A 25,094-nucleotide genomic window follows, 5' to 3' on the forward strand; every position below is an offset into this window, starting at 1 on the left:
ATACCTGTCCTCCCTTTTTCTGCTTCTCAACCCACTCTCCTAATACCTCCCTTCTTCGCTGTCTCCACAGCTGTTTTCCCTATAACAGTGCCTTCTGTCTTTTTCTTCACAAATGTTTCCTTTGTGGGGTGGCTTCTACTAACACCTTCTCTCCTTGTTAGAGAAAAGTAATTGTCCCAGTGATGGTAACTGGCCGCAAATCTATAGTCATTGTGTTTGAAAGGGTATGTCCCAGAGCAGAAATTATAGAAGGGTTTAACTAGGAAAAGTAAAATGCATGACTAAAGGTCTGGGTTTTTTTAAGAACTATAGCTTGATTAATTCTTAAGTGTAGCTCAGTAGAAATTCGCTCTACTTGCTATATAACAACACAATTACAGCCTGTAAGAAGTCTTGCCTCAAAGCCCTGCTACTGAGAGCAGACAGATGGCGGAGGCGTGCAGTCTTGATGGTGATAGCAGATGTCAACAAGTTAACAATCTGAAAAGCAAAGTAACAGCACAGCAGTGGTTCTTCCACAAACTTTTTTTAAACATGGGAAAGATACAAATCAGCACCATTAATCAGCAAGAGCTGCAAAAGACTATCTGACGCTGAATCTGTTGAGTAGCAGTGAGTGGATTTGTGGCGAGAAGAAAAAGTTGTACTTCACTATTAGTCTGTCACAAAGGAAAAGAGTTTCTTTCCAGATGCTGTATGTCAACTGTGCAATTAAGCTTCCAGACACAGTCCCTGTATAAACTATTGCAGGGTGCTAGTCTCAAACCACTACTGTTAAGGTTGCATAACACTTTCTATCATAACTCCTAATTTTCACTAGCTTATAACTTTTTGAAAATCTCACCAGTTAGGCTCAAACATTCCTTTTGAGGTTCTTACCAACAGTAATTGTTTAGAATTCTGAGTAAAAGTGTAAGAGGTTTTTTGAGAGAGGCAGATTTAAAAAAAAAATCCATTCTTCTTGTTATGAAATAAAGCAGATAAAAAAAAGGACACAAAAATTCCGTTCAGAAAAAAAGTCAGAGTCAAAGCCACCGAGGTTTAAACGTTTAAGTTTAGCATGGAAAATAGTTCTTGCTGAACTGAGCAGTGCACGGCTGCTGGGCCAGATTAGCTTTCCTGTGATCCCAGGGCTATTAGATTTTGTGGGGCCCCTGTATACAAGTCTTTTTCTTGGGAGGGAGTTTGGTGCAGGAGGGGGTTGGGGCAGGGGATTGGGGTGCAGGAGGGGGTGCGAAGAGGGGGATTCTGATCTGGGGCAGGGAGTTGGGGTGGAGGAGGGGTTGTGAGGTTCAGGCTCCAGCTGGGAGGCAGATACCACATGTGGCTCCTGGCCGGTGGCACAGCAGGGCTCAGGCACGGTGCCTGCATGCCATGACCCCACGCCGCTCCAGGAAGCGGCCGGTTGCTGGCATGTCTCTGCGCCCCCCTGTGGGGGAGGGGGACAGTGTGTCTCTGTGCGCTGCCCGCAGCCACAAGGGCCACCCCCGCAGCTCCCTTTGGCCAGTTCCTGGCCAACGGCAGGAATGGTGCTGGCCAGCTGCAGGAATGGTGCTGGGTGAGGGGGTAGCGTGCGGAGCCACCTTCCCCACCTCCGCCAAGGTCTGCAGACACATGTTAACATCCAGCCGCTTCCGGAAGCAGCGTGGGGCCATGGCATCCGGGCAGCCTGCCTGAGCGCCCTGCTGCGACAAGGGACTTTTAGGAGCCCAGAGTTGGAGATCGCTACCTGTGATTTATTTTTGTGGAGGCCCCTGCTTGAGCCGGGGCCCTGGGCTGCAGCCCCTAAAGCCCCTGCCTTAATCCGGTCCTGTGAGCCTAAGTCATTTGACCCAGGGTCTGAGACTTAGTGCTGCAAGTTTTTCTTTGGAATGAAGACATACCTTAAGAGACACTCATATAAATGTGGCTACTTTCCTAAATATAGAAGCATCTACTCCACTGTTTATCATTGTCATGATGGCAGATCTTTGAGTACTTCCCAGATCAATCTCTGTCTAGATCTTTAAGGTGGTCAACTTAAGGGCTGTCCATCATTGACTATCTTTGGCACCCATGTGATCACCAGCTGCGTAGCAGCATTCCTTGGTACACATGCTGCAGAATTTGTTGGTGTTCCATTCTAATAATGTGTCTATACCAAGAAAGCTGCAAAAACTGAACCAGTGCTGGTGGGGGTGGTTGCTGGGTTTGACTTGGTACTATAGAAATAACATACTTTCTCTAGGCTTGTCATTGAATGTTCGGCTTGGATGACAACAGAAAGTGCTTCCATTAGAGTGGGTAACAAAAACATTTTGTACTCTTGAAATGCAAAGCAGGAAGAATGAGTGCTGTATTAAAAATCTGCGGCCAAAAAGTTACTCAGAATGTTGTGGAGTCTGGAAAGAATGCTTTAGATTTATTAAAGCAATTTTCATTTCATCTGAGGCTGTGTGATCCAAACAAGGTCTTATCAGGGGCATTTATATTCCTAGCTGGGCACTTCAGCTTTGGTATTCTTGAGGTAGTCATACTGCCAGTAACTTTTTATGAGTTGTTTTCAGGCATGTTTTCATTTTTCTGATTGATTTTAAAAAACAAGTGACTTCCTAATCAAAACTATAGTATGTAGTTATACCTCCTTCCCTACTACTCCAGGGGTCTTTGTTAGGGGATCTACATCCACTGAACTGTGCGAGAGGGTGTGTCTCTCTCTTCCATCCAAAAGGCGTCTTGTTGAAATGTACTGACTCGATTTACTCACTCATTGGAACTCTACATCATCTGCTGCTTTGATACGTCAGCCTTTGGGTAGTGCTTGGCTGAGGAGGGTTCTCAAATGACTTCCCTGGTTAGGGAGGTGAAGGAATTCCAAAAGTGTTGGAGGAGAATAGGGAAAACTCACAAAAGGAGAGGGTGCACAGAGGAGTGAGTTAAAGGACAGTAGAAAAGGGTAAATCCTTTACTTTTTTTAAGTCTTCTAAATATAATATTCATTTAACTAAGTAAAGAGCCACATTCCACAGTTGGACAAAAACTTAATAATTAGACTCCTGTCAGTGAATTTTTTATTCATAGTCCCCAGACTCTGACTCATAGGGTAATTTGGCCCTCCCCACAGAATAAGTTTGATACCCTGAGTCTATTTCTTACGTAGCCCTTCAGTATTTCTTTTTCCGAACATAATTTTCACTTTCTGTTTATGATGATAAAACGTCAATGCAGGATTTGACGCTCACATCTTTACTTTCTAATTTTGCACACTCATTTAAGAGGAGCTGGGTGTAGAGTTTGGTGTTTCCAAGTGTGCTACAGAAAAAAAAAATGTGCTCAGTGAATGAATTTTAAAAGGAGAGCAATCTTCTCTCCACCACCTCTTAAAAAATTAACCAACCTAATTTGCAATGCTGTGCACACGAGAGAATCCTTCTTGACCCTTGTAGCTATTGATCTGAGCCCTGAAACATCTTCTGTTTCCAGCTGAAAGGTGCTTGCTATAGGGGATAGGAAGGACCTTCTTCCCATGTGAAGCACTACATCGTTGATTAGGTGCATTATGGGGAGATTTCACTTTCCTTTGAGGCATGCTGTATGGGCCGCTGCCAGAGTCAGGATACCAGGCCATTTATATGGTTTCATATAAGCATATGTGCCCATCATTGTAGCATCGAGCATAGCATAGATATCAGTGACAATCTGATATATTGTGATGAATATTATGTGCCTCATTCACACTGGAGGTGCAAGCAAGGACCTGCAAACCAGATTTGGAGATCTAATGTTCTTTACTGCAGGAGGGATTGTTCACACCCAAGAGCTGAATCACATTTTGCATGCAGCAGTTGAACTCCCCAGACTGAGCAGCTGGCACTGGTTGTGTGATCTGTTTTACCTTACCGACATAACGCAACTCACTGAATCTCAAACTACAGGGTGAAAATCCCTTAGTGTCACAAATCTTCAGGCACAGCAAAGCATTTGAAACAAACTGAACTCTGCTGAAGCATGTTCATGAAATATTTGCAAAATGGGAAAACTATGCCTTGTTCCAACATGCCAGGAGAGAGTACAGATGACATTGTTTACAAGATGCCGGCAGAAAGCTACCTCCCAGTTGTCCAGAATCTGCATAAAGAAATAAGTCCCAGTTTTTCATCTCTCAGATGAGATGAGCCAGACATTCAGCTGTTTAAAGAACCATTTTTGCTCAGTGTGGGGAAAATGTTGCTATGTTTTAAGCATCCTGAAGAGATAGAATTGAAAAGCAGGATTCAGTGAACACATTTAGCATGTTTTGCGCTTCTTTTTCCAGAAGTTCAGCAGCTGAACTTGTTATCTTTCACAAAGAAAAATAACAGTTCACGTCCATTTTGTGATTTATGCTGAATAAGTAAAAGCAGCAGGGCAAGATTTCTTCCTAGTATGTGGAAGAATGGTAGGAGGGAGCCATAATGTCTGCCTAGACCTAAGGGGTAGGAGGTTGTGACCTCCCAGGTAAAGGGACAATGACTTTAGTTTTTTTCCTTTGTTTGCAAGTGTAACCTACGCAGCGGAGAGGTAAGCTGTGTTACTTTACTTACCAGTTCTGCACTACAGAACTCTTCTATCTGACTTAAAAGTATTTGCACAGACCACTAATTCATATCCTTCTTGGGAGACTACAGCTGGATTTTCTATAGAAATCCTCCAAATACTAAAGTGAAAATTATAATAGGATTCACTTTCTTTTCTTCTTAGGAATCCAGTACTAGGCTTTACCATAAGCCAGTTACATGCACCCACAGTTACCAGTTTCCAGTTCCTCTTTACTGAATAACACTCCAAAGATAAACTGCTACAGCACAGCAGTTACAATGCTCCCTTGCTAGAGTAGCATCACTAACTAAAGATTTGTGTAATGCAGCCAATGAAGTGAGCTGTAGCTCACGAAAGCTTATGTTCAAATAAATGTGTTAGTCTCTAAGGTGCCACAAGTCCTCCTTTTCTTTTTAGAGATTTGTTGTCTTCCTTAAAATGAAATGAAGAATATAACATTATAGCAGCTCATCTTACTGGTTCATGGAAATAGCAAATTTTAATGCATTTTAGAAAATATTCATGTAAAGCAAATAATGAAGTTATAAATATGAGAGCTTGCAACCAGAAATTTGATTCTAAGCGTTATGGTCATCCAACCAGGAAACATGAACAGTAACATGCTCATATGAAAACTAACAATTAAAGCTTGAATATTGAATACTCATTATAATCTTTTTTGAACAATGTAGGGACCAAAACTTAATTTCTATGAATATCTATTAAATAATTGCAAAGAGTGAACAAACAGAGGCTTTTTTTTCATACATTCATTTGGGATGTACTATTAACTTGGCTTTAAATATTAATATATACTACTTTCTATACTTAGAGCTTTGGTATTTCAAAACAAACACACAATTTTTCTGTAAATAAGGAGAATGTAATCATGGTACTTTACAGTCCTCTGGGTTCTATTTATATTTGCAGCCAGATTCTGAGCAATTTACTGAGAACTCTAGAGTTTTCCTTGCCAATGGGAGGAGATAGACTTCTAGGAGGTGAGGCTTCATTTCAGTGCGACGTTCCAAATGTATACACTGCATTTTTTCTCTTTTCTGCGGGCCAAATTCTGAAGTAGTTCTTCAGCGTTCTACCCTTCTGCAAACTAAACTCCCATTCGCACAATAGAAGTACATCAGCAGTATTGACGACTCTAAATGTTCAAAAATCATGTCAGAATCAGGCCCCTCCAAGATCATGAGCATTAAAAAAGGTGCTTTTCTTCCTCCCCGTTACTTTGCTTTCAAGATTTCAGGGTGGACTCACATCACTTTAAAACTTTTCTCTAAGGGCCTGGCTACACTTGCAGGTGTAGAGCGCTTTGAGTTAAACCTGCCTTTGGAGAGCGCAGTAGGGAAAGCGCCGCAGTCTGTCCACACAGACGGCTGCAAGTGCACTGGCACCTGCAGCGGCATTGAGAGAGGTACATTATGGGCAGCTATCCCACAGAGCACCTCTTCCCATTCTGTGGCGCTGTGGCTTCTGGGATGGGTGTGGGGCATTCTGGGCCCTGTCCCAATGCCCTGTGATGCATCGGTTCGCATCCCAGCAATCCTTGTGCTTCCATCCACATTTGGTGCCATCTTTCAACGTTTTTTGTATTGCGTGCTCGGTCTTCCCTTTCAGTCTGCGGGGATGGAGCCTGAATTGCTGAGGAGTATGCTGATGGGTTTCTCCAGCACATCACGTTTGGCAGTCGAGTTACTCCTCATGACTCCAAAGTGACAGTAAGGGCTCCGACAATTATATCGACTCTAGTAACGCATATGACATGAGTTTGCTTCTGGCATTCACAGACATGCTCACCACCGTGGAACGCCACTTTTGGGCTTGGGAAACAAGCACTGAGTGGTGGGATCACATTGTCATGGAAGTCTGGGATGATGAGCAGTGGCTGCAGAACTTTCGAATGAGGAAAGCCACTTTCATGGGACTGTGTGCTGAGCTTGCCCCCACCTTGCGGCGCAAGGACACGAGATTAATAGCTGCTCTGCCGGTGGAAAAGCGGGTGGCTATTGCAATCTGGAAGCTGGCAACTCCAGACAGCTACCGATTGGTCGCTAACCAGTTTGGTGTGTGAAAGTCGACTGTTGAAATCATGTTGATGCAAGTGTGTAGGGTCATTAATCGCATCCCGCTCAGAAGAACCATGACTCTGGGTAACGTGCATGACATTGTGGATAGCTTTGCACAAATGGGTTTCCCTAACTGCGGAGAGGTGATAGATGGCACACCGATTCCAATTCTGGCACCAGCCCACCTAGCCTCCGAGTACATTAATCGGAAGGGCTATTTCTCTATGGTTCTCCAGGCGATTGTGGATCACCGTGGGCATTTCATTGACATTAATGCAGACTGGCCTGGAAAGGTGAATCTTTCAGAACACTGGCCTGTTCAGGAAGCTGCAAGCTTGGACTTTTCCCCAGACCAGAAGATCACTGTAGGGGAAGTTGAAATGCCCATTGTGATCCTTGGAGACCCCGCTTACCCTTTAATGCCGTGGCTCATGAAACCCTACACAGGGAGTGTCAAGGTTCCTTCCTGACTCTGAACTCTAGGGTACATATGTGGGGACCTGCATGAAAGACCCCCTAAGCTTATTCTTACCAGCTTAGGTTAAAAACTTCCCCAAGGTACAAGCTTTGCCTTGTCCTTGAACAGTATGTTGCCGCCACCACCAAGCATTTTAAACAAAGAACAGGGAAAGAGACTACTTGGAGATGTCTTCCCCCAAAATATCCCCCCTCAAGCCCTACACCCCCTTTCCTGGGGAAGGCTTGATAATAAGTCTCACCAATTGGTACAGGTGAACACAGACCCAGACCCTTGGATCTTAAGAACAATGAAAAATCAATAAGCTTCTTAAAAGAAGAATTTTAATTAAAGAAAAGATAAAAGAAGCACCTTTGTAAAATCAGGATGGTAAATACCTTACAGGGTAATCAGATTCAAAACACAGAGAATCCCTCTAGGCAAAACATTAAATTACAAAAAGACACAAAAACAGGAACATACATTCCCTCTAGCACAACTTATTTTACAAGCCACTAAACAAAAGAAAATATAACACATTTTCTAGCTAGATTACTTACTAACTTTCCAGGAGTTGTAAGGCTGCATTCCTGATCTGTTCCCAGCAAAAGCATCACACAGACAGCCCAAACCCTTTGTCCGTCCCATTCCCCCCCCCCTCCAGATCTGAAAGAATCTTGTCCCCTCATTGGCCATTTTGGGTCAGGTGTCAGCGGAGTTACCTTAGCTTCTTAACCATTTACAGGTGAAAGGATTTTGCCTCTGGCCAGGAGGGATTTTATAGCACTGTATACAGAAAGGGTGGTTACCCTTCCGTTTATTTTTATGACAGGGAGCCTTGAAAGCAGCAAGGAGCGGTTCAACAACAGGTTGAGCCGATGCAGAATAACTGTGGAGTGTACTTTTGGCCATTTAAAGGGCTGCTGGTGCTCTCTGTATAGGAAGCTGGACCTGGCTGATGGCAACATCCCCGCGGCTATATCTGCGTGCTGTACCCTCCATAACATTTGTGAAGGGAAGGGTGAACGATTCAATCAGGCATGGAACTCGGAGGTTCGACACCTGGAAAGATGTGCTGAGAGCACTCCACGCCTTGCTGAGAAAACAGGAAGGGGATTTTCGAAACTCCCAGAGATTTAAAGGGAGGATCTGATGGTTGGTCACCTGAGGGCAGGGCAGTAGAGTTCAAAATGATGACCAGAGTGGCTAGCACAGGCATTGTGGGACACTTCTAGAGGCCAATTGGAGCGTACTAACAGACCAGGGCGTCCATACTGGCGCCGCGGTGCTCCAGCGGGGGTGCACCAAAAGTTACTCCACTCGCCGAGGTGGAGTACCAAGAGCACTCTAGCTGTGGAGTCAGAGCACTCTATATGCCTTGCCAGTGTGGACAGGTAGGGTAGTGAGCTAGTGCGTCTGGGGTCCTTTAATGCGTTCTAATGCAGAAGTGTAGCCAAGCCCTAAAACCATAAAAGCTAGAAATTTACTTGTTATCTGGGAGTTAGGACCACCTGCTAGCACTGCAATGGCTTTAAAATCATGAAAGTGGATAAAACAGTGGAGTAAAAGCTGATAAGGAACCTCAGGACTTGTCTATGTGGAAGCAATCTTTAGCCCTGCTGAGAGCAAATGCTAGGGGCTAAATTGAGACAGGCTTTATCTTGCAGATCTGTTCAGGGAGGGAGTATGGAAGGAGCCTAGCCACTGGCAATACCTTCACAACGTCCTGTCATGATTGCTGTCCCAGCACTTGCAGGGTCTTCTCCTTTGGTAAACCCTGGGGTGAACAGTGCTCCAGTGATGGCAAGGAGCTGGGGCCGTGGTCCTACTCACACACTAGCCGGTAGAGTGAGCTGGCCGTACCAAGAGGTAGACTGCTGCTTTATCTTAAAGATATGACCCCTCTTCAAGGGACCATCTCCTATTTTACACCATCCTTAACGTACTATTCCTCCCCATAGCATGGTATGGTTCCACCGCAAGCGTGGCTTGGGCCAGAAGCTAATTCTGCCGTTTGGCTTCAAATGCTTTAGATAAAGCCAAATTAATCATTTTGTTTCTTGTTCTTTTATAAAATGCCTGAATTCACAATAAAATGCACAGAAAAAATGTGTGCTCCCTATGGAAAGGGAAAGGAGATATTTCTGAAGGAAGACAAATTTCTTTTATTTACTGTTCACTTTTACCTTGTTGCTCTATGTTCTGAACCTTTCTGGTGTTTTTGCAGGCAATAAAAGGACAGAAATCTGTTTTTCTACAAATTACGTAGTTCTAGCACACTGTTTTGAAATCAAAATTGCCTGTACGAAAAGAAGGTTCAATTACCTTCTGCAGGCAGCTAAAAATTGCTTCAAATTCATGATGCTAATGGTCACAGCGAATTGCGTGAGGGGGCAGATTTAATATCACACTGGGCACTACTCACTTTAGTTATTCTTTTTACAAGCACTGGCTGGACAATAGGAAATGAAAAAGTGTGTATAGTAAGTGGTGAGTAAAATTAAAAGGGCTAAATATTGGAAGTCCTTATTCAGTTTTCAGCTAGTACTTCCTCAGGTAAAACTCGTATTGATTACAGTGGGAGTTTTGTCTGAGTGAGGAAAGCAGGATTGTATAGAAATAACAAAAAGAATGACTGACTGTCAGTGCTTGGAAATATTAGGTTCCTAAGCTGGTAAATATGCCTGTGTAATTATCCTGGTATTCCTGGATCTCACATCATAATCAAAAACGCTGACAAAGGAGGTGCTGTTGTCATCATGAATAGGTCAGATTATGAACAAGAGGCTACTCGGCAGCTCTCCAACACCACTTTCTACAAGCCATTACCCTCTGATCCCACTGAGAGTTACCAAAAGAAACTACAGCATTTGCTCAAGAAACTCCCTGAAAAAGCACAAGATCAAATCCACACAGACACACCCCTGGAACCCCGACCTGGGATATTCTATCTACTACCCAAGATCCATAAACCTGGAAATCCTGGGCGCCCCATCATCTCAGGCATTGGCACCCTGACAGCAGGATTGCCTGGCTATGTAGACTCCCTCCTCAGGCCCTACGCTACCAGCACTTCCAGCTACCTTCGAGAAACCACTGACTTCCTGAGGAAACTACAATCCATCGGTGATCTTCCTGATAACACCATCCTAGCCACTATGGATGTAGAAGCCCTCTACACCAACATTCCACACAAAGATGGACTACAAGCCGTCAAGAACACTATCCCCGACAATGTCATGGCTAACCTGGTGGCTGGACTTTGTCCTCACCCATAACTATTTCACATTTGGGGACAATGTATACCTTCAAATCAGCGGCACTGCTATGGGTACCCTCATGGCCCCACAGTATGCCAACATTTTTATGGCTGACTTAGAACAACGCTTCCTCAGCTCTTGTCCCCAACGCCCCTACTCTACTTGCGCTATATTGATGACATCTTCATCATCTGGACCCATGGAAAAGAAGCCCTTGAGGAATTCCACCATGATTTCAACAATTTCCATCCCACCATCAACCTCAGCCTGGTCCAGTCCACACAAGAGATCCACTTCCTGGACACTACAGTGCTAATAAGCGATGGTCACATAAACATCACCCTATACCGGAAACCTACTGACCGCTGTTCCTACCTACATGCCTCCAGCTTTCACCCTGACCACACCACACGATCCATTGTCTACAGCCAAGCTCTGCGGTACAACCGCATTTGCTCCAACCCCTCAGACAGAGACAAACACCTACAAGATCTCTATCAAGCATTCTTACAACTACAATACCCACCTGCGGAAGTGAAGAAACAGACTGATAGAGCCAGAAGAATTCCCAGAAGTCACCTACTACAGGACAGGCCTAACAAAGAAAATAACAGAACGCCACTAGCCGTCACCTTCAGCCCCCAACTAAAACCCCTCCAACGCATTATTAAGGATCAACAACCTATCCTGAAGGATGACCCAACACTCTCACAAATCTTGGGAGACAGGCCAGTCCTTGCCTACAGACAGCCCCACAACCTGAAGCGAATACTCACCAGCAACCACATACCACACAACAGAACCACTAACCCAGGAACCTATCCTTGCAACAAAGCCCGTTGCCAACTGTGCCCACATATCTATTCAGGGGACACCATCACAGGGCCTAATAACATCAGCCACACCATTAGAGGCTCGTTCACCTGCACATCCACCAATGTGATATATGCCATCATGTGCCAGCAATGCCCCTCTGCCATGTACATTGGTCAAACTGGACAGTCTCTACTAAAAGAATAAATGGACACAAATCAGATGTCAAGAATTATAACATTCATAAACCACTCGGAGAACACTTCAACCTCTCTGGTCACGCGATTACAGACATGAAAGTTGCGATATTACAACAAAAAAACTTCAAATCCAGACTCCAGCGAGAGACTGTTGAATTGGAATTCATTTGCAAATTGGATACAATTAACTTAGGCTTGAATAAAGACTGGGAGTGGCTAAGTCATTATGCAAGGTAACCTATTTCCCCTTGTTTTTTCCTACCCGCCCCCCCAATCATTCTTGTTAAACCCTGGATTTGTGCTGGAAATGGCCCACCTTGATTATCATACACATTGTAAGAAGAGTGGTCACTTTAGATAAGCTATTACCAGCAGGAGATTGAGGTGGGGGGAGGTATTTTTTCATGCTTTGTGTGTATAAAAGGATCTTCTACACTTTCCACAGTATGCATCCGATGAAGTGAGCTGTAGCTCACGAAAGCTTATGCTGAAATAAATTGGTTAGTCTCTAAGGTGCCACAAGTACTCCTTTTCTTTGTACAGCTCAAAAAACATTGGCCACCCCTGTATAACAAGAGGCAAGGGAAGCCACTTGATATTAAACGTTTGGAGTCAAGTTGTTTCTCTTCAGCCTCACAAGGTGTAGTGCGTGCATTCCTGGGTGAAAAGGTGCAGACTATTATAGTCCTCAAGTGTTTAATTGTTTCTATATGCCCTGGAATTTTAAAGAGAGTTTAGGATGTATTTGGTAGTAGCTTTTCCTCCATAATCAGGTTGCTATGGTAAACCTAGTATTCAAGTCAAAGAAAGAGTATGTAAGTAAAGTGCTGATCTCTTTTTGGTTTCATGTGAGCCTCTAATTACTCTCAAACGATTGAATTTGTACTGCATGTATGGTTATCACAATAAGAAGTAAGAGAATAAGGTCATAGAGAGTGTGCCTGCTGTTATTTCTGTGCAGGTGCGTTTGATAAATTAGTACTCTGGCTCGGATTATCTCACTCTGGGTTCTGAAAATGCTCTCTGCTGATTTTTCTGGGGAGGCATCTTTTATGTGGTGACCTGAAATTTAGTCCTCCTCAGCATGCTAGTCATCTGTCTTTCCTTTGGTCTGTCTATCTGAGGAATTGGCTGTCTTGAGGATTATTTATGTATTTGTTTGTTTATAAATGTGAAAATTGCTGGAGGTCACTTGAGTACACCCCGGTTGAGCAGAAAAAGAAAACATTCAAAACCTCAGGTCCAACGATCATTCCGGTTCTTTGAAATGTAAACTAAAAATTAAAATCAAGTCACTGCTCTAGCAACACAGCGCCATTTTTACTAATGTAGTCAAAAAGGTAGAAAGGAGTTACATTATATGACAAGATTCTGGAACTATTTGTAAAAGGAAAAAAAATGCATGAGTTAATTTGTGTAAGATTCTTATTTGTCACCACAATAAAAAGATTTTTTTTAAAATGTACCTTTTAAAACATTTCAAAATCACAGCCATACATATTTGAATCAACTCTTAACCTTGAAGAGTTCAAAATAGCTTTTGGTAAAATTTCCGTAAGGTACTTTTATTATGTCTACACAGCATTTTGGAGACAGCAGGTGTGACCCTCCCAGCCCAAGCTGAGAGAGTGAGCTAGCAGAGCTCATGCTCGTACTTTAAAAACAGCTCTATAGACAGTGCTTGGAAGTGGTGGCTCAGGCTCTGAAGCCTGGGGGTAGGGGAGTGGGAGGGTCTGTCTTCAACTTCAAGGTGCTGTCTATACAGCTATTTGTAGAGCACTAGTGTGAGCCCTGCTAGCTCAAGTCTGTCAACTTGAGCTGGGTTACTCACTCCTCCTGGCTCCATAATGCTATATAGACATAGCCTGAGTGATTTAGGAGACTGTGTCCCAAATTCAACAATGGTTTTTCAAGGAGACTTAGTCTAAGTGCCTAAGTCACTTTTGAAAATGGGATTAGCTTTGATTCAGGCTAGTGCTTTCTCTGGTTAAATTCTAAATGTCTTGCACATCCTAATAATTTTTGTCATTAGCACCCTTTTCCTGACATTTAATGTAACTTCTCAATTGCATTACATTATTCCTAGATATATACATTTGTAGCACCCTACAGTGTTATTGCATACAAAATACTACATTAGATGAACATTAAGGTTGCAAAGTCAAGCACTGAAAAATTAGGAAATGCCAGGATTAAGGTTGCCTTGCAATTATGTTTTATGAGTTTGTTTTTTTAAGAGCGGAAAAACTGGTCAAGTCGAGATTTCCAAATCAAATCCATTAGGAGATCCCATCCATTATGATAGTCTTTTCTTACATGGTCACATACTATATTTCCAGAGGCCCCTGCCTCAGTCAGTGCTCATGAGGTTATTGGGGAAGAGCATCTGTTGGAGCATGGCTGGCTCCATTATCCCTTCTAACTTTATGGAGTCCCAGTATAGAGAGGACTGGTGAGGCTGGAAGAATATTGCAGAGGTTGCATTTCACATTGCTGTGTCCTTCAAATCCAGATCCGCAGGTGCAGACTCACCTCCATTTAAGAAAGAGGATAGGTCATAGGAGCATTAATTCTTTACTTTCCTATTATTTGGAATTTGTACCAAAGTGTTCGAGTTATGCTACTAGTATCCCATGCTAGAAAGCTTTCCTGGGCCACTCTGTAAATTACTTTTCTAGATGATTTCATTTTAATCGCATCCACATTTGGTGTTCATACCACACATACCAAATGTTTTGAATTAGTTTGGAGAGTTAATTACATAAGGAAACATATACCATAGTTCAGCTATGTAAAGGTAGGGGCTATCATGTGATAAAATTCCCATGAATACTGACCAGAATAAAATAATAAAGAAAATTAATGCCATTCCCACCAGCAACATGACATTATTTTGTTTTCAATAGTTTTCTTTCTTACAAGTGTTTACACTTCAGCTAACATAGACTGACTTGGGCTTTATGTTTTTGTAGGAGCAGAACATTCTGTTAAATCTGTTAAATCTTGATGATGCTGTGACCCTAACAACTGTGTTTTCTTACAGGGAATTGTGAATGTGGCCAGTGCACTTGTTTCCCTCCAGGAGATAACAGAGTTCATGGTAAAACCTGTGAATGTGATGATCGACAGTGTGAAGATATGGATGGCAATGTCTGTGGGGGTATGTATTCATTTCAATAAGCAATAATTCTGTATGAATTTGTGGCTTTCCCTGTTTCCCCGGATTTTGTTACAAAAGAGCATTAATGGAAACTATCCGCAGCAGTAGATTGTAGTACATCTATATCTTAAAAAGAAGAAACAACAACAATCCCACAAGCCTCTGAACTGAATATTTTAATTAAATATATCAAAATGTCTGTCTTTAACAGTGAGGCAGATCACATGTGCCCAATAATATTTTACACAGTGCTGAAGTTCTTACATAGATATCATCAAAATGTATCAGAAATCTGTGCAGATATTTAAAGGAAAACTATGGAGGAAATTATCTTATTTTCACTTTTTGACTTTGATTGAAGATTTACCAATGGTATCACATTTTTCTTTTTTGTATTTTTAAGTTAGCAATGCTCAGCAATGTGTGAAATGGCTTTAACAGCTGATATTCAATGACCATTGTGTTTTAGTATCATCTGGTACACCTACAGCAATCCCACCATATTCAATGGCCCCACGAGCTCTCACAAAGTAACCAGCATTAGATTGGGCTGATATTTAGACCAGGGACCTGATTCAAGAAGCAGTGCTCTTCTCCCAATCAATATTGACCCAATGGCCCAGCACAGCATTAAGAGCCATTTTCCCGAAGAAGGCATCTTTTAAATTAGACATGAAAAATAGTGTCTCTACTGATCACTTTTGGTCATTTCATAAATAAATTAAAGATCCAATAGCATTCTTCATAAGAGTGGAAGTGTTAAATGCAGCTGATGGCCAGTACATTCTACCACCTGCCTACTTCACAATCCCTGCATAAGCTGAACTCGTCATGTGTACCCCTAAATAGTTTTGTAATGTGTAGTGTTGTTGTGCATCATTAACAGTTCACACACATGCCCACCAAAGTTCCTTCAGTGGTGTATAAAGTGATCATTGGTGTACCGGAAGGGACTTCGGGATTTTTGGGGATGAAAGGTACTATAGATCATTATCATTAATAGAAAAGGCTCAAATTATCAGCAACAGCAAGGAATCGGAATTTATTTCCTAAATCTTACAGAATCTAAGCACACTGCAGATTTCGTGCTATATCATAGCTACAAATAAATTATTTATTCTTATGTCATTGATAAGACAATGGAAACTCTGTCATTGATTTATTTTTCTGTCATGGAGAATAGTAGTATGCAGTACTTCAAATTCATTTGAGAGAGAGAGACAATATTTTAAAAGAAATTGTGATAATGTTGCTCTAAAGGTTGCTATTCTATTTGACTGATTTTTCTGAAATGACTCTGGTTTTAATAGTGATTAGTATGAACACAGACACATTTTAGGACATAGCTTTCTTATTTTCATGCATGAAAATTATATACAAAAATGTATGGAGGTTGGGGGTGATAGAAAATATTGGTGTGAAGGTGCTGATCTACAGAAAGTAGTTATTTGACAAAATTGTAGTGAAAATCTGGTTGTCAGTAAAAATAAATAAATAAATCAATTAAATAAAATAGCCTAAACAGGAGTTATTTAAATTAAGTAGCCACTCAATACAATATGCATCAAAAAGAAGTAATTTGAATGTCACCTGTTTGTGAAAGAAACGAGAAAGCAGCAGTTAAGAGAACGGAAAAGGTCAGTCTTATTGAATTCAATATATATATATATATATCAAAAACAAAACTAAGCATCTTCTGATAATTAGAATACCCTGTCTATTCTTCATAATCAGCCAGTGTCTTGGTGATAATACTAAGTAAATTGAATGCCCTCAGAATTCATAGACAAACATTATCAATACTCCTCCTTACAGCTAACACAGCTACCATATTAACTTTTATCTTTGACTGGACAACTCTCTCATTAATTAATGGAGAACTCTCTCATTAATACTCATATGATGAAAGAAGAATAGTAATTGGACAGAGTCACCTGACCATTCTCGTGCAAGGGATTACATTAAATCTGTACTATTATCCAAACAAATCCTCATTTTCCCTTTTGGTCTAAATAGTTCTATGTAATGGGAGTGCCAAAGATTAATCCATTCATTAAATAATCCATGTTTTGACTTATTTTGACTGAAAGAAAAACAGGTAAGAATACAAAAGCTTATGAAAGTACAAACCCAATGTAAAGTTGAATCCAAATCTTAGCTCAACTTTTCTGGTTTTATTTGAACTGGTAACTTAGTCATTAACATTTTGTCCCCAAATGAATAAGATTTACTGTTACGAGTCACTGGGAGTGTACTGAGAAATGATACAACTACATTCGCACCCTCCAATACATTGTTTTGTAATTACAGAAATTTCTCTTCTCCTGATATGGGTGGCCAGACCAAGATCTAAAGAATAACAAAATGTTATTTTCTGTCTAAAATAAGCTTTTTCTAGTTTCTGCTGCTCTTAATATAATTTTTATATCAGTGAAACAATCCAAGTGCCAAAAGCCTTCTCTGAATCTTTCTCTGAACTGCCCTTAGTTGGGATTCTGTAGCAGCATTCAGTGCGTAGAATATTGTCCTATAAGTTTATCTGAAAGTACTTGGTTAGAACCTTACCAACAAAATCAAGTGTAATGCATTTGTACTCTCCTTGAGCCTGGTTTCCTAGTCTGCAATAGTTCTGTTTTCCTTGTTAGCCACTATGTGAGTTCAAGTTTCCTTTTTTAGACTTCACCAGCCACATTTAGCTCTTTCTGCTTATACTTCTTTATTTTTCTTTTATCTTATTCCTTCTCTGAGAATGAAAAGTCTCTTGGTCAACTTTGATCATTTCTGGAATGAGAGACCTGACATGTCCTAGCCCTGGTCTACACTAGGACTTTAGGTCGAATTTAGCAGCATTAAATCGATGTAAACCTGCACCCGTCCACACGATGAAGCCCTTTATTTCGACTTAAAGGGCTCTTAAAATCGATTTCCTTACTCCACCTCTGACAAGTGGATTAGCACTTAAATTGGCCTTGCTGGCTCGAATTTGGGGTACTGTGGACACAATTCGATGGTATTGGCCTCCGGGAGCTATCCCAGAGTGCTCCATTGTGACCGCTCTGGACAGCACTCTCAACTCAGATGCACTGGCCAGGTAGACAGGAAAAGAACCACGAACTTTTGAATCTCATTTCCTGTTTGGCCAGCGTGGCAAGCTGCAGGTGATCATGCAGGCTCATCAGCAGAGGTGACCATGATGGAGTCCCAGAATCGCAAAAGATCTCCAGCGCATGGACCAAACGGGAGGTACGGGATCTGATCGCTGTTTGGGGAGAGGAATCCGTGCTATCAGAACTCCGTTCCAGTTTTCGAAATGCCAAAACCTTTGTCAAAATCTCCCAGGGCATGAAGGACAGAGGCCATAACAGGGACCCGAAGCAGTGCTGCGTGAAACTGAAGGAGCTGAGGCAAGCCTACCAGAAAACCAGAGAGGCGAACGGCCGCTCCGGGTCAGAGCCCCAAACATGCCGCTTCTATGATGAGCTGCATGCCATTTTAGGGGGTTCAGCCACCACTACCCCAGCCGTGCTGTTTGACTCCTTCAATGGAGATGGAGGCAATACGGAAGCAGGTTTTGGGGACGAAGATGATGATGATGATGAGGTTGTAGATAGCTCACAGCAAGCAAGCGGAGAAACCGGTTTTCCCGACAGCCAGGAACTGTTTCTCACCCTGGACCTGGAGCCAGTACCCCCCGAACCCACCCAAGGCTGCCTCCTGGACCCAGCAGGCGGAGAAGGGACCTCCGGTGAGTATACCTTTTAAAATACTATACATGGTTTAAAAGCAAGCATGTGAAAGGATTACTTTGCCCTGGCATTCGCGGTTCTCCTGGATGTACTCCCAAAGCCTTTGCAAAAGGTTTCTGGGGAGGGCAGCCTTATTGCGTCCTTCATGGTAGGACACTTTACCACTCCAGGCCAGTAACACGTACTGGGGAATCATTGTACAACAAAGCATTGCAGTGTATGTTTTCTGGCGTTCAAACAACATCCATTCTTTATCTGTCTGTGTTATCCTCAGGAGAGTGAGATATAATTCATGGTCACCTGGTTGAAATAGAGTGCTTTTCTTCAGGGGACACTCAGAGGAGCCTATTCCTGCTGGGCTGTTTGCCTGTGGCTAAACAGAAATGTTCCCCGCTGTTAGCCACAGGGAGGGGGGAAGGTTGAGGGGGTAGCCACGCGGTGGGGGGAGGCAAAATGTGACCTTGTAACAAAAGCACATGTGCTATGTATGTAATGTTAACAGCAAGGTTTACCCTGAAAGAGTGTAGCCACTGTTTTATAAAATGTGTCTTTTTAAATACCGCTGTCCCTTTTTTTTCTCCACCAGCTGCATGTGTTTCAATGATCACAGGATCTTCTCCTTCCCAGAAGCTAGTGAAGCTTAGAAAGAAAAAAAAAATGCACTCGCGATGAAATGTTCTCCGAGCTCATGCTGTCCTCCCACACTGACAGAGCACAGACGAATGCGTGGAGGCAAATAATGTCAGAGTGCACGAAAGCACAAAATGACCGGGAGGAGAGGTGACGGGCTGAAGAGAGTAAGTGGCGGGCTGAAGACAGGGCTGAAGCTCAAATGTGGTGGCAGTGTGATGAGAGGAGGCAGGATTCAATGCTGAGGCTGCTGGAGGACCAAACCAGTATGCTCCAGTGTATAGTTGAGCTGCAGCAAAGGCAGCTGGAGCACAGACTGCCACTACAGCCCCTGTGTAACCAACTGCCCTCCTCCCCAAGTTCCATAGCCTCCACACCCAGACACCCAAGAACGCGGTGGGGGGCCCTCCGGCCAACCAGCCACTCCACCACAGAGGATTGCCCAAAAAAAAGAAGGCTGGCATTCAATAAATTTTAAAGTTGTAAACTTTTAAAGTGCTGTGTGGCATTTTCCTTCCCTCCTCCACCACCCCTCCTGGGCTACCTTGGTAGTCATCCCCCTATTTGTGTGATGAATGAATAAAGAATGCATGAATGTGAAGCAACAATGACTTTATTGCCTCTGCAAGCGGTGATCGAAGGGAGGAGGGGAGGGTGGTTAGCTTACAGGGAAGTAGAGTGAACCAAGGGCGGGGGGTTTCATCAAGGAGAAACAAACAGAACTTTTACACCGTAGCCTGGCCAGTCATGAAACTGGTTTTCAAAGCTTCTCTGATGCGTACTGCGCCCTCCTGTGCTCTTCTAACAGCCCTGATATCTGGCTGCGCATAACCAGCAACCAGGCGATTTGCCTCAACCTCCCACCCTGCCATAAACGTCTCCCCCTTACTCTCACAGATATTGTGGAGCACACAGCAAGCAGTAATAACAATGGGAATATTGGTTTCGCTGAGGTCTAAGCGAGCCAGTAAACTGCGCCAGCGCGCCTTTAAACGTCCAAATGCACATTCTACCACCATTCTGCACTTGCTCAGCCTGTAGTTGAACAGCTCCTGACTACTGTCCAGGCTGCCTGTGTACGGCTTCATGAGCCATGGCATTAAGGGGTAGGCTGGGTCCCCAAGGATACATATAGGCATTTCAACATCCCCAACGGGTCTGTTCCTGGTCTGGGAATAAAGTCCCTTCCTGCAGCTTTTGAAACAGACCAGAGTTCCTGAAGATGCGAGCGTGATGTACCTTTCCCGGCCATCCCACGTTGATGTTGGTGAAACGTCCCTTGTGATCCACCAGAGCTTGCAGCACTATCGAAAAGTACCCCTTGCGGTTTATGTACTCGGCGGCTTGGTGGTCCGGTGCCAAGATAGGGATATGGGTTCCGTCTATGGCCCCACCACAGTTAGGGAATCCCATTGCAGCAAAGCCATCCACTATGACCTGCACATTTCCCAGGGTCACTACCCTTGATATCAGCAGATCTTTGATTGTGTGGGCTACTTGCATCACAGCAGCCCCCACAGTAGATTTGCCCACTCCAAATTGATTCCCAACTGACCGGTAGCTGTCTGGCGTTGCAAGCTTCCACAGGGCTATCACCACTCGCTTCTCAACTGTGAGGGCTGTTCTCATCTTGGTATTCATGCGCCTCAGGGCAGGGGAAAGCAAGTCACAAAGTTCCATGAAAGTGCCCTTACGCATGAGAAAGTTTCGCAGCCACTGGGAATTGTCCCAGACCTGCAACACTATGCGGTCCCACCAGTCTGTGCTTGTTTCCCGAGCCCAGAATCGGCGTTCCACAGCATGAACCTGCCCCATTAGCACCATGATGCATGCATTGGCAGGGCCCATGCTTTCAGAGAAATCTGTGTCCATGTCCTGATCACTCACGTGACCACGCTGACGTCGCCTTCTCGCCCGGTATCGCTCTGCCAGGTTCTGGTGCTGCATATACTGCTGGATAATGCGTGTGGTGTTTAATGTGCTCCTAATTGCCAAAGTGAGCTGAGCGGCCTCCATGCTTGCCTTGGTATGGCGTCCGCACAGAAAAAAGGCACGGAACGATTGTCTGCCTTTGCTCTGACGGAGGGAGGGGCGATTGACGACACAGCTTACAGGGTTGGCTTCAGGGAGCTAAAATCAACAAAGGGGGTGGCTTTACATCAAGGAGTATTTCAGTCAGGACTTCACGGAGGGTTCCAATAAGAAATGGTGCACCTAAGTTATTGTTCTTATTGGAACAAGGAGGTTAGCCTGGCCTCTGATTGATACATGGCTAGATTTACCTCGCTGCACCTTCTCTGTGAGTGACTGCAGTGTGACCTAGAGGAATGAGTCCCCTAGACAGGGGAGGAGGCAAATGAGTACAAAATAAATCTGGTCTATTTCTTGTTTTGATCCACTCCATCTATCTTTTACATCTTTGGCTGGCAGCAGACGGTGCAGAAGGACTGCATGCCATCCACATCTCATGGCTGCTCGGCAGAAGATGGTACAGTACGACAGCTAGCCATCCTCATCTCTTGCCTGCCTGGCAGAAGATGGTACAGTACGACTGCTAGCAATCCGTATTGCCTGCCTGCTCACCATAAGACGGTTCAATAGGACTGACTGCAGGACTAAAGAGAATGACCTGGTCAAGTCACTCCAAATTTAGTCCCTGCGCCCATGTCTGCCCAGGCGCTCCCAGCCGACGTGGCCAGGAGCACCTCGGACACGACGAGGACGGCTACCAGTCGTATTGTACTGTCTGCTGCCAGAAGGCAATGAGTTGCTGCTACTGTGTAGCAATGGCGTACCGCGTCTGCCAGCACCCAGGAGACATAGGGTGACGGTTACCTGAGCGGGCTCCATGCTTGCCGTGGTATGGCGTCTGCACAGGTAACTCAGGAATAAAGGCGCAAAACGATTGTCTGCCCTTGCTTTCACGGAGGGAGGGAGGGAACGGGTGCCTGACAATATGTACCCAGAACCACCCGCGACAATGTTTAACCCCATCAGAGTGCTCCATTGTGACTGCTCTGGACAGCACTCTCAGATGCATGATTGTTTGCCGTTGCTCTGATGCAGGGAGGGGCGACTGAGGACACGGCTTACAGGGTTGGCTTCAGGGAGCTAAAATCAACAAAGGGGATGGCTTTACATCAAGGAGTATTTCAGTCAGGACTTCACAGAGGGTTCCAATAAGAAATGGTGCACCTAAGTTATTGTTCTTATTGGAACAAGGAGGTTAGCTTGGCCTCTGATTGATACATGGCTAGATTTACCTCGCTGCACCTTCTCTGTGAGTGACTGCAGTGTGACCTAGAGGAATGAGTCCCCTAGACGGGGGAGGGGGGGAAGCAAATGAATACAAAACAAATCTGGTCTATTTCTTGTTTTGATCCACTCCATCTATCTTTTACATCTTTGGCTGGCAGCAGACGGTGCAGAAGGACTGCATGCCATCCACATCTCATGGCTGCTCGGCTACAGTACGACTGCTAGCCATCCTCATCTCTTGCCTGCCTGGCGGAAGATGGTACAGTACGACTGCTAGCAATCCGTATCGCCTGCCTGCTCACCATAAGACGGTTCAATAGGACTGACTGCAGGACTAAAGAGAATGACCTGGTCAAGTCACTCCAAATTTAGTCCCTGCGCCCATGTCTGCCCAGGCGCTCCCAGCCGACATGGCTAGGAGCACCTCAGACATGACGATGACGGCTACCAGTCGTATTGTACTGTCTGCTGCCACAAGGCAAGGGGTTGCTGCTACTGTGTAGCAATGGCGTACCATGTCTGTCAGCACCCAGGAGACATAGGGTGACAGTTACCTGAGCGGGCTCCATGCTTGCCGTGGTATGGCGTCTGCACAGGTAACTCAGGAATAAAGGCGCGAAACGATTATCTGCCCTTGCTTTCACGGAGGGAGGGAGGGAAGGAGGGCCTGACAATATGTACCCAGAACCACCCGCGACAATGTTTTAGCCCCATCAGGCATTGGGATCTCAACCCAGAATTCCAATGGGCAGCGGAGACTGCGGGAACTGTGGGATAGCTATCCACAGTGCAATGCTCCGGAAGTTGACTCTAGCCTCGGTACTGTGGAAGCACTCCGCCAAGTTAATGCACTTAATGCACTTAGAGCATTTTCTGTGGGGACACACACACTCGAATATATAAAACCGATTTCTAAAAAACCTACTTCTATAAATTTGACCTTATTCCGTAGTGTAGACATACCCCTAGAAGGGGCAGGATAGCACTTAATTTCAGCAGAGGGATCAGTGGGATTCTGGGAACCAGCAATACACCAGTGAAAGGCTGGAAGGAGATGGCAAAGTGGGGGTCTGCCACAGCTGTCTTATTGGCCATGACTTAATAGTAGGATTCAGAGTAACAGCCGTGTTAGTCTGTATCCGCAAAAAGAAAAGGAGGATTTGTGGCACCTTAGAGACTAACCAATTTATTAGAGCATAAGCTTTCATGTGGTAAGTTACTATTGAAATCAAGGCCGTCCCTACCCATATGCAAAGCACACAGCTCCGTAGGGCACCAGGAAATGTGGGGCACCACATTTCCCGGTGCCTTGTGCAGCTGCTCCAGCCCCTGCTTCGGCTCTTCCCCAGGCCCCTCGATCCTTCCCCGCCCCCACTCCCCTGAAGATTGCAGCCAGGCCCGACCCTGCACTCACCATGTGGTAAGTGGAGTGACCCGGCCCCAGCTTGCTCCACTCCCCTGGCTCCCAGCTGCGCAGCCGGCAAGTGCTGAGGGGCGCTTTCCCCCCAAGCCTGGGAGCCAGGGGAGCAGAGCAGCCTGGGGCTCCAGGCCCCGCCCCAGGCCACTGTGGGGGATGGGGGCTGGCCACTTTGTGCGGGAAGTGGAGTGACCCGGTCCCAGCCTGCTCCGCTCCCAGGCTTGGGGAGAGGGGGGAACCACGCCCCAGCACGCGGCTGGGAGCCAGGGGGGGTTAGCAGGTTGGGGCCGCATCACTCCACTTCCCACAGGAAGTGGCCATCCCCCCGCGGAGGCTTGGGGCCCCACACAGCCCCCCGCAGGAGGGCTGCGTAGGGCACCAAAATAGCTAGGGACGGCCTTGATTGAAATTCAACATTTCCCTTGGTTTTGTCCTTCCCTCTTGCAGTGTGCTGGCTAATGGTTTACATGCAGTTCCTTCTGCTGGTTGGATTGTCAGACATGCTCAAGTGTCTGCTATCAGGGGTTCAAATGGTTGGGGGCTGTATTTCTGGAGCAGATGGACACGAGCTCTGTCACTACTTCCTGCTTTAAGGGCTTGTCTAAACATAAAACACTTTAACTATACTGGAACAGTTAGAGCAGAACAACACCCCTAGGCCAGATGCAGTTACGCTGGTGTGAGTTTATGTCAGTATAGCTTAGTCCTGTGTGGGAAGAGATTAAACTGTCCTAGCATAAGGCACCAATATAACTACATCCACACTAGGGGGCTGTACAGCTGTAACTATTGTGATTAAATAACAAACAAAATACCCTGTCTGAAATAATTATACCGGCACAACAACTGTGTGTAGACCAGACCTAAGTTTGTATGGTGACAACTGAATTCCTGGGTAGCCCTGGATTCATTAATCTTTTCCTTGTTCCCCTTGTATTTTCTTTACAGGCCCTCAGCCTGAGTGTTAATGAACCAGTAAAATAGACCATATTATTTATATCCTAATTATAATCTAACTTTGACTGAAGAATTTATATTAATTTTTAAATAATATAAATTGGATATTAATGTATATTAATATTAGAATAATACATATTCATGGCATATTTTTAATAAGACATACAAATGTGTGTTTACCAGAATGGGCACTGTTTGAGTTCACCTACTCTGGTTTGATTTTATAGAAGAAATTCTCTGCAGAAACTCTATGCGCAGCCCCACGGCCCATTAGCTGATGAGCTCTGCTATTGCCCTCCCCCTTCAAAAGTTCAACCTTGTCTAGCATTTTTTTGGCCACATCATGACCTGGAGAGCCAAATATAAAGTAGTGCAGACACAGCTTGAGCTAGTGGAAAATGACCCTTTCCGGGAAACCAAATGCTTGCCAGGAGGAGGTGGCTTCTGGTGCTAATGAAGCCATAGGAGAACTTGTTTGGATAACTGTGAATGCGAGTGAACTCTTGGACAAGCTGGCTGTGAAAAATAAACAGTAGCCAAAATTAATTGATTTATTACTGT

The 25,094-nt window shown here is 44.4% G+C and overlaps 1 protein-coding gene across 2 annotated transcripts in view; it reads left to right on the forward strand.

Annotated features, from left to right (window-relative positions):
• Positions 1–25,094, forward strand: part of ITGBL1 (integrin subunit beta like 1) — a 250,965-nt gene that overhangs the window by 208,779 nt on the left and 17,092 nt on the right. For both annotated transcript variants that reach the window (XM_073349140.1, XM_073349157.1), the window contains exon 9: positions 14,409–14,525. In XM_073349140.1, the coding sequence (XP_073205241.1) occupies positions 14,409–14,525 (117 nt within the window). The remainder of the gene's footprint in view (positions 1–14,408; positions 14,526–25,094) is intronic.

The sequence above is a fragment of the Lepidochelys kempii genome, chromosome 1 (genome assembly GCF_965140285.1).
Source record: "Lepidochelys kempii isolate rLepKem1 chromosome 1, rLepKem1.hap1, whole genome shotgun sequence".
NCBI classification, from domain to species: domain Eukaryota; kingdom Metazoa; phylum Chordata; order Testudines; family Cheloniidae; genus Lepidochelys; species Lepidochelys kempii.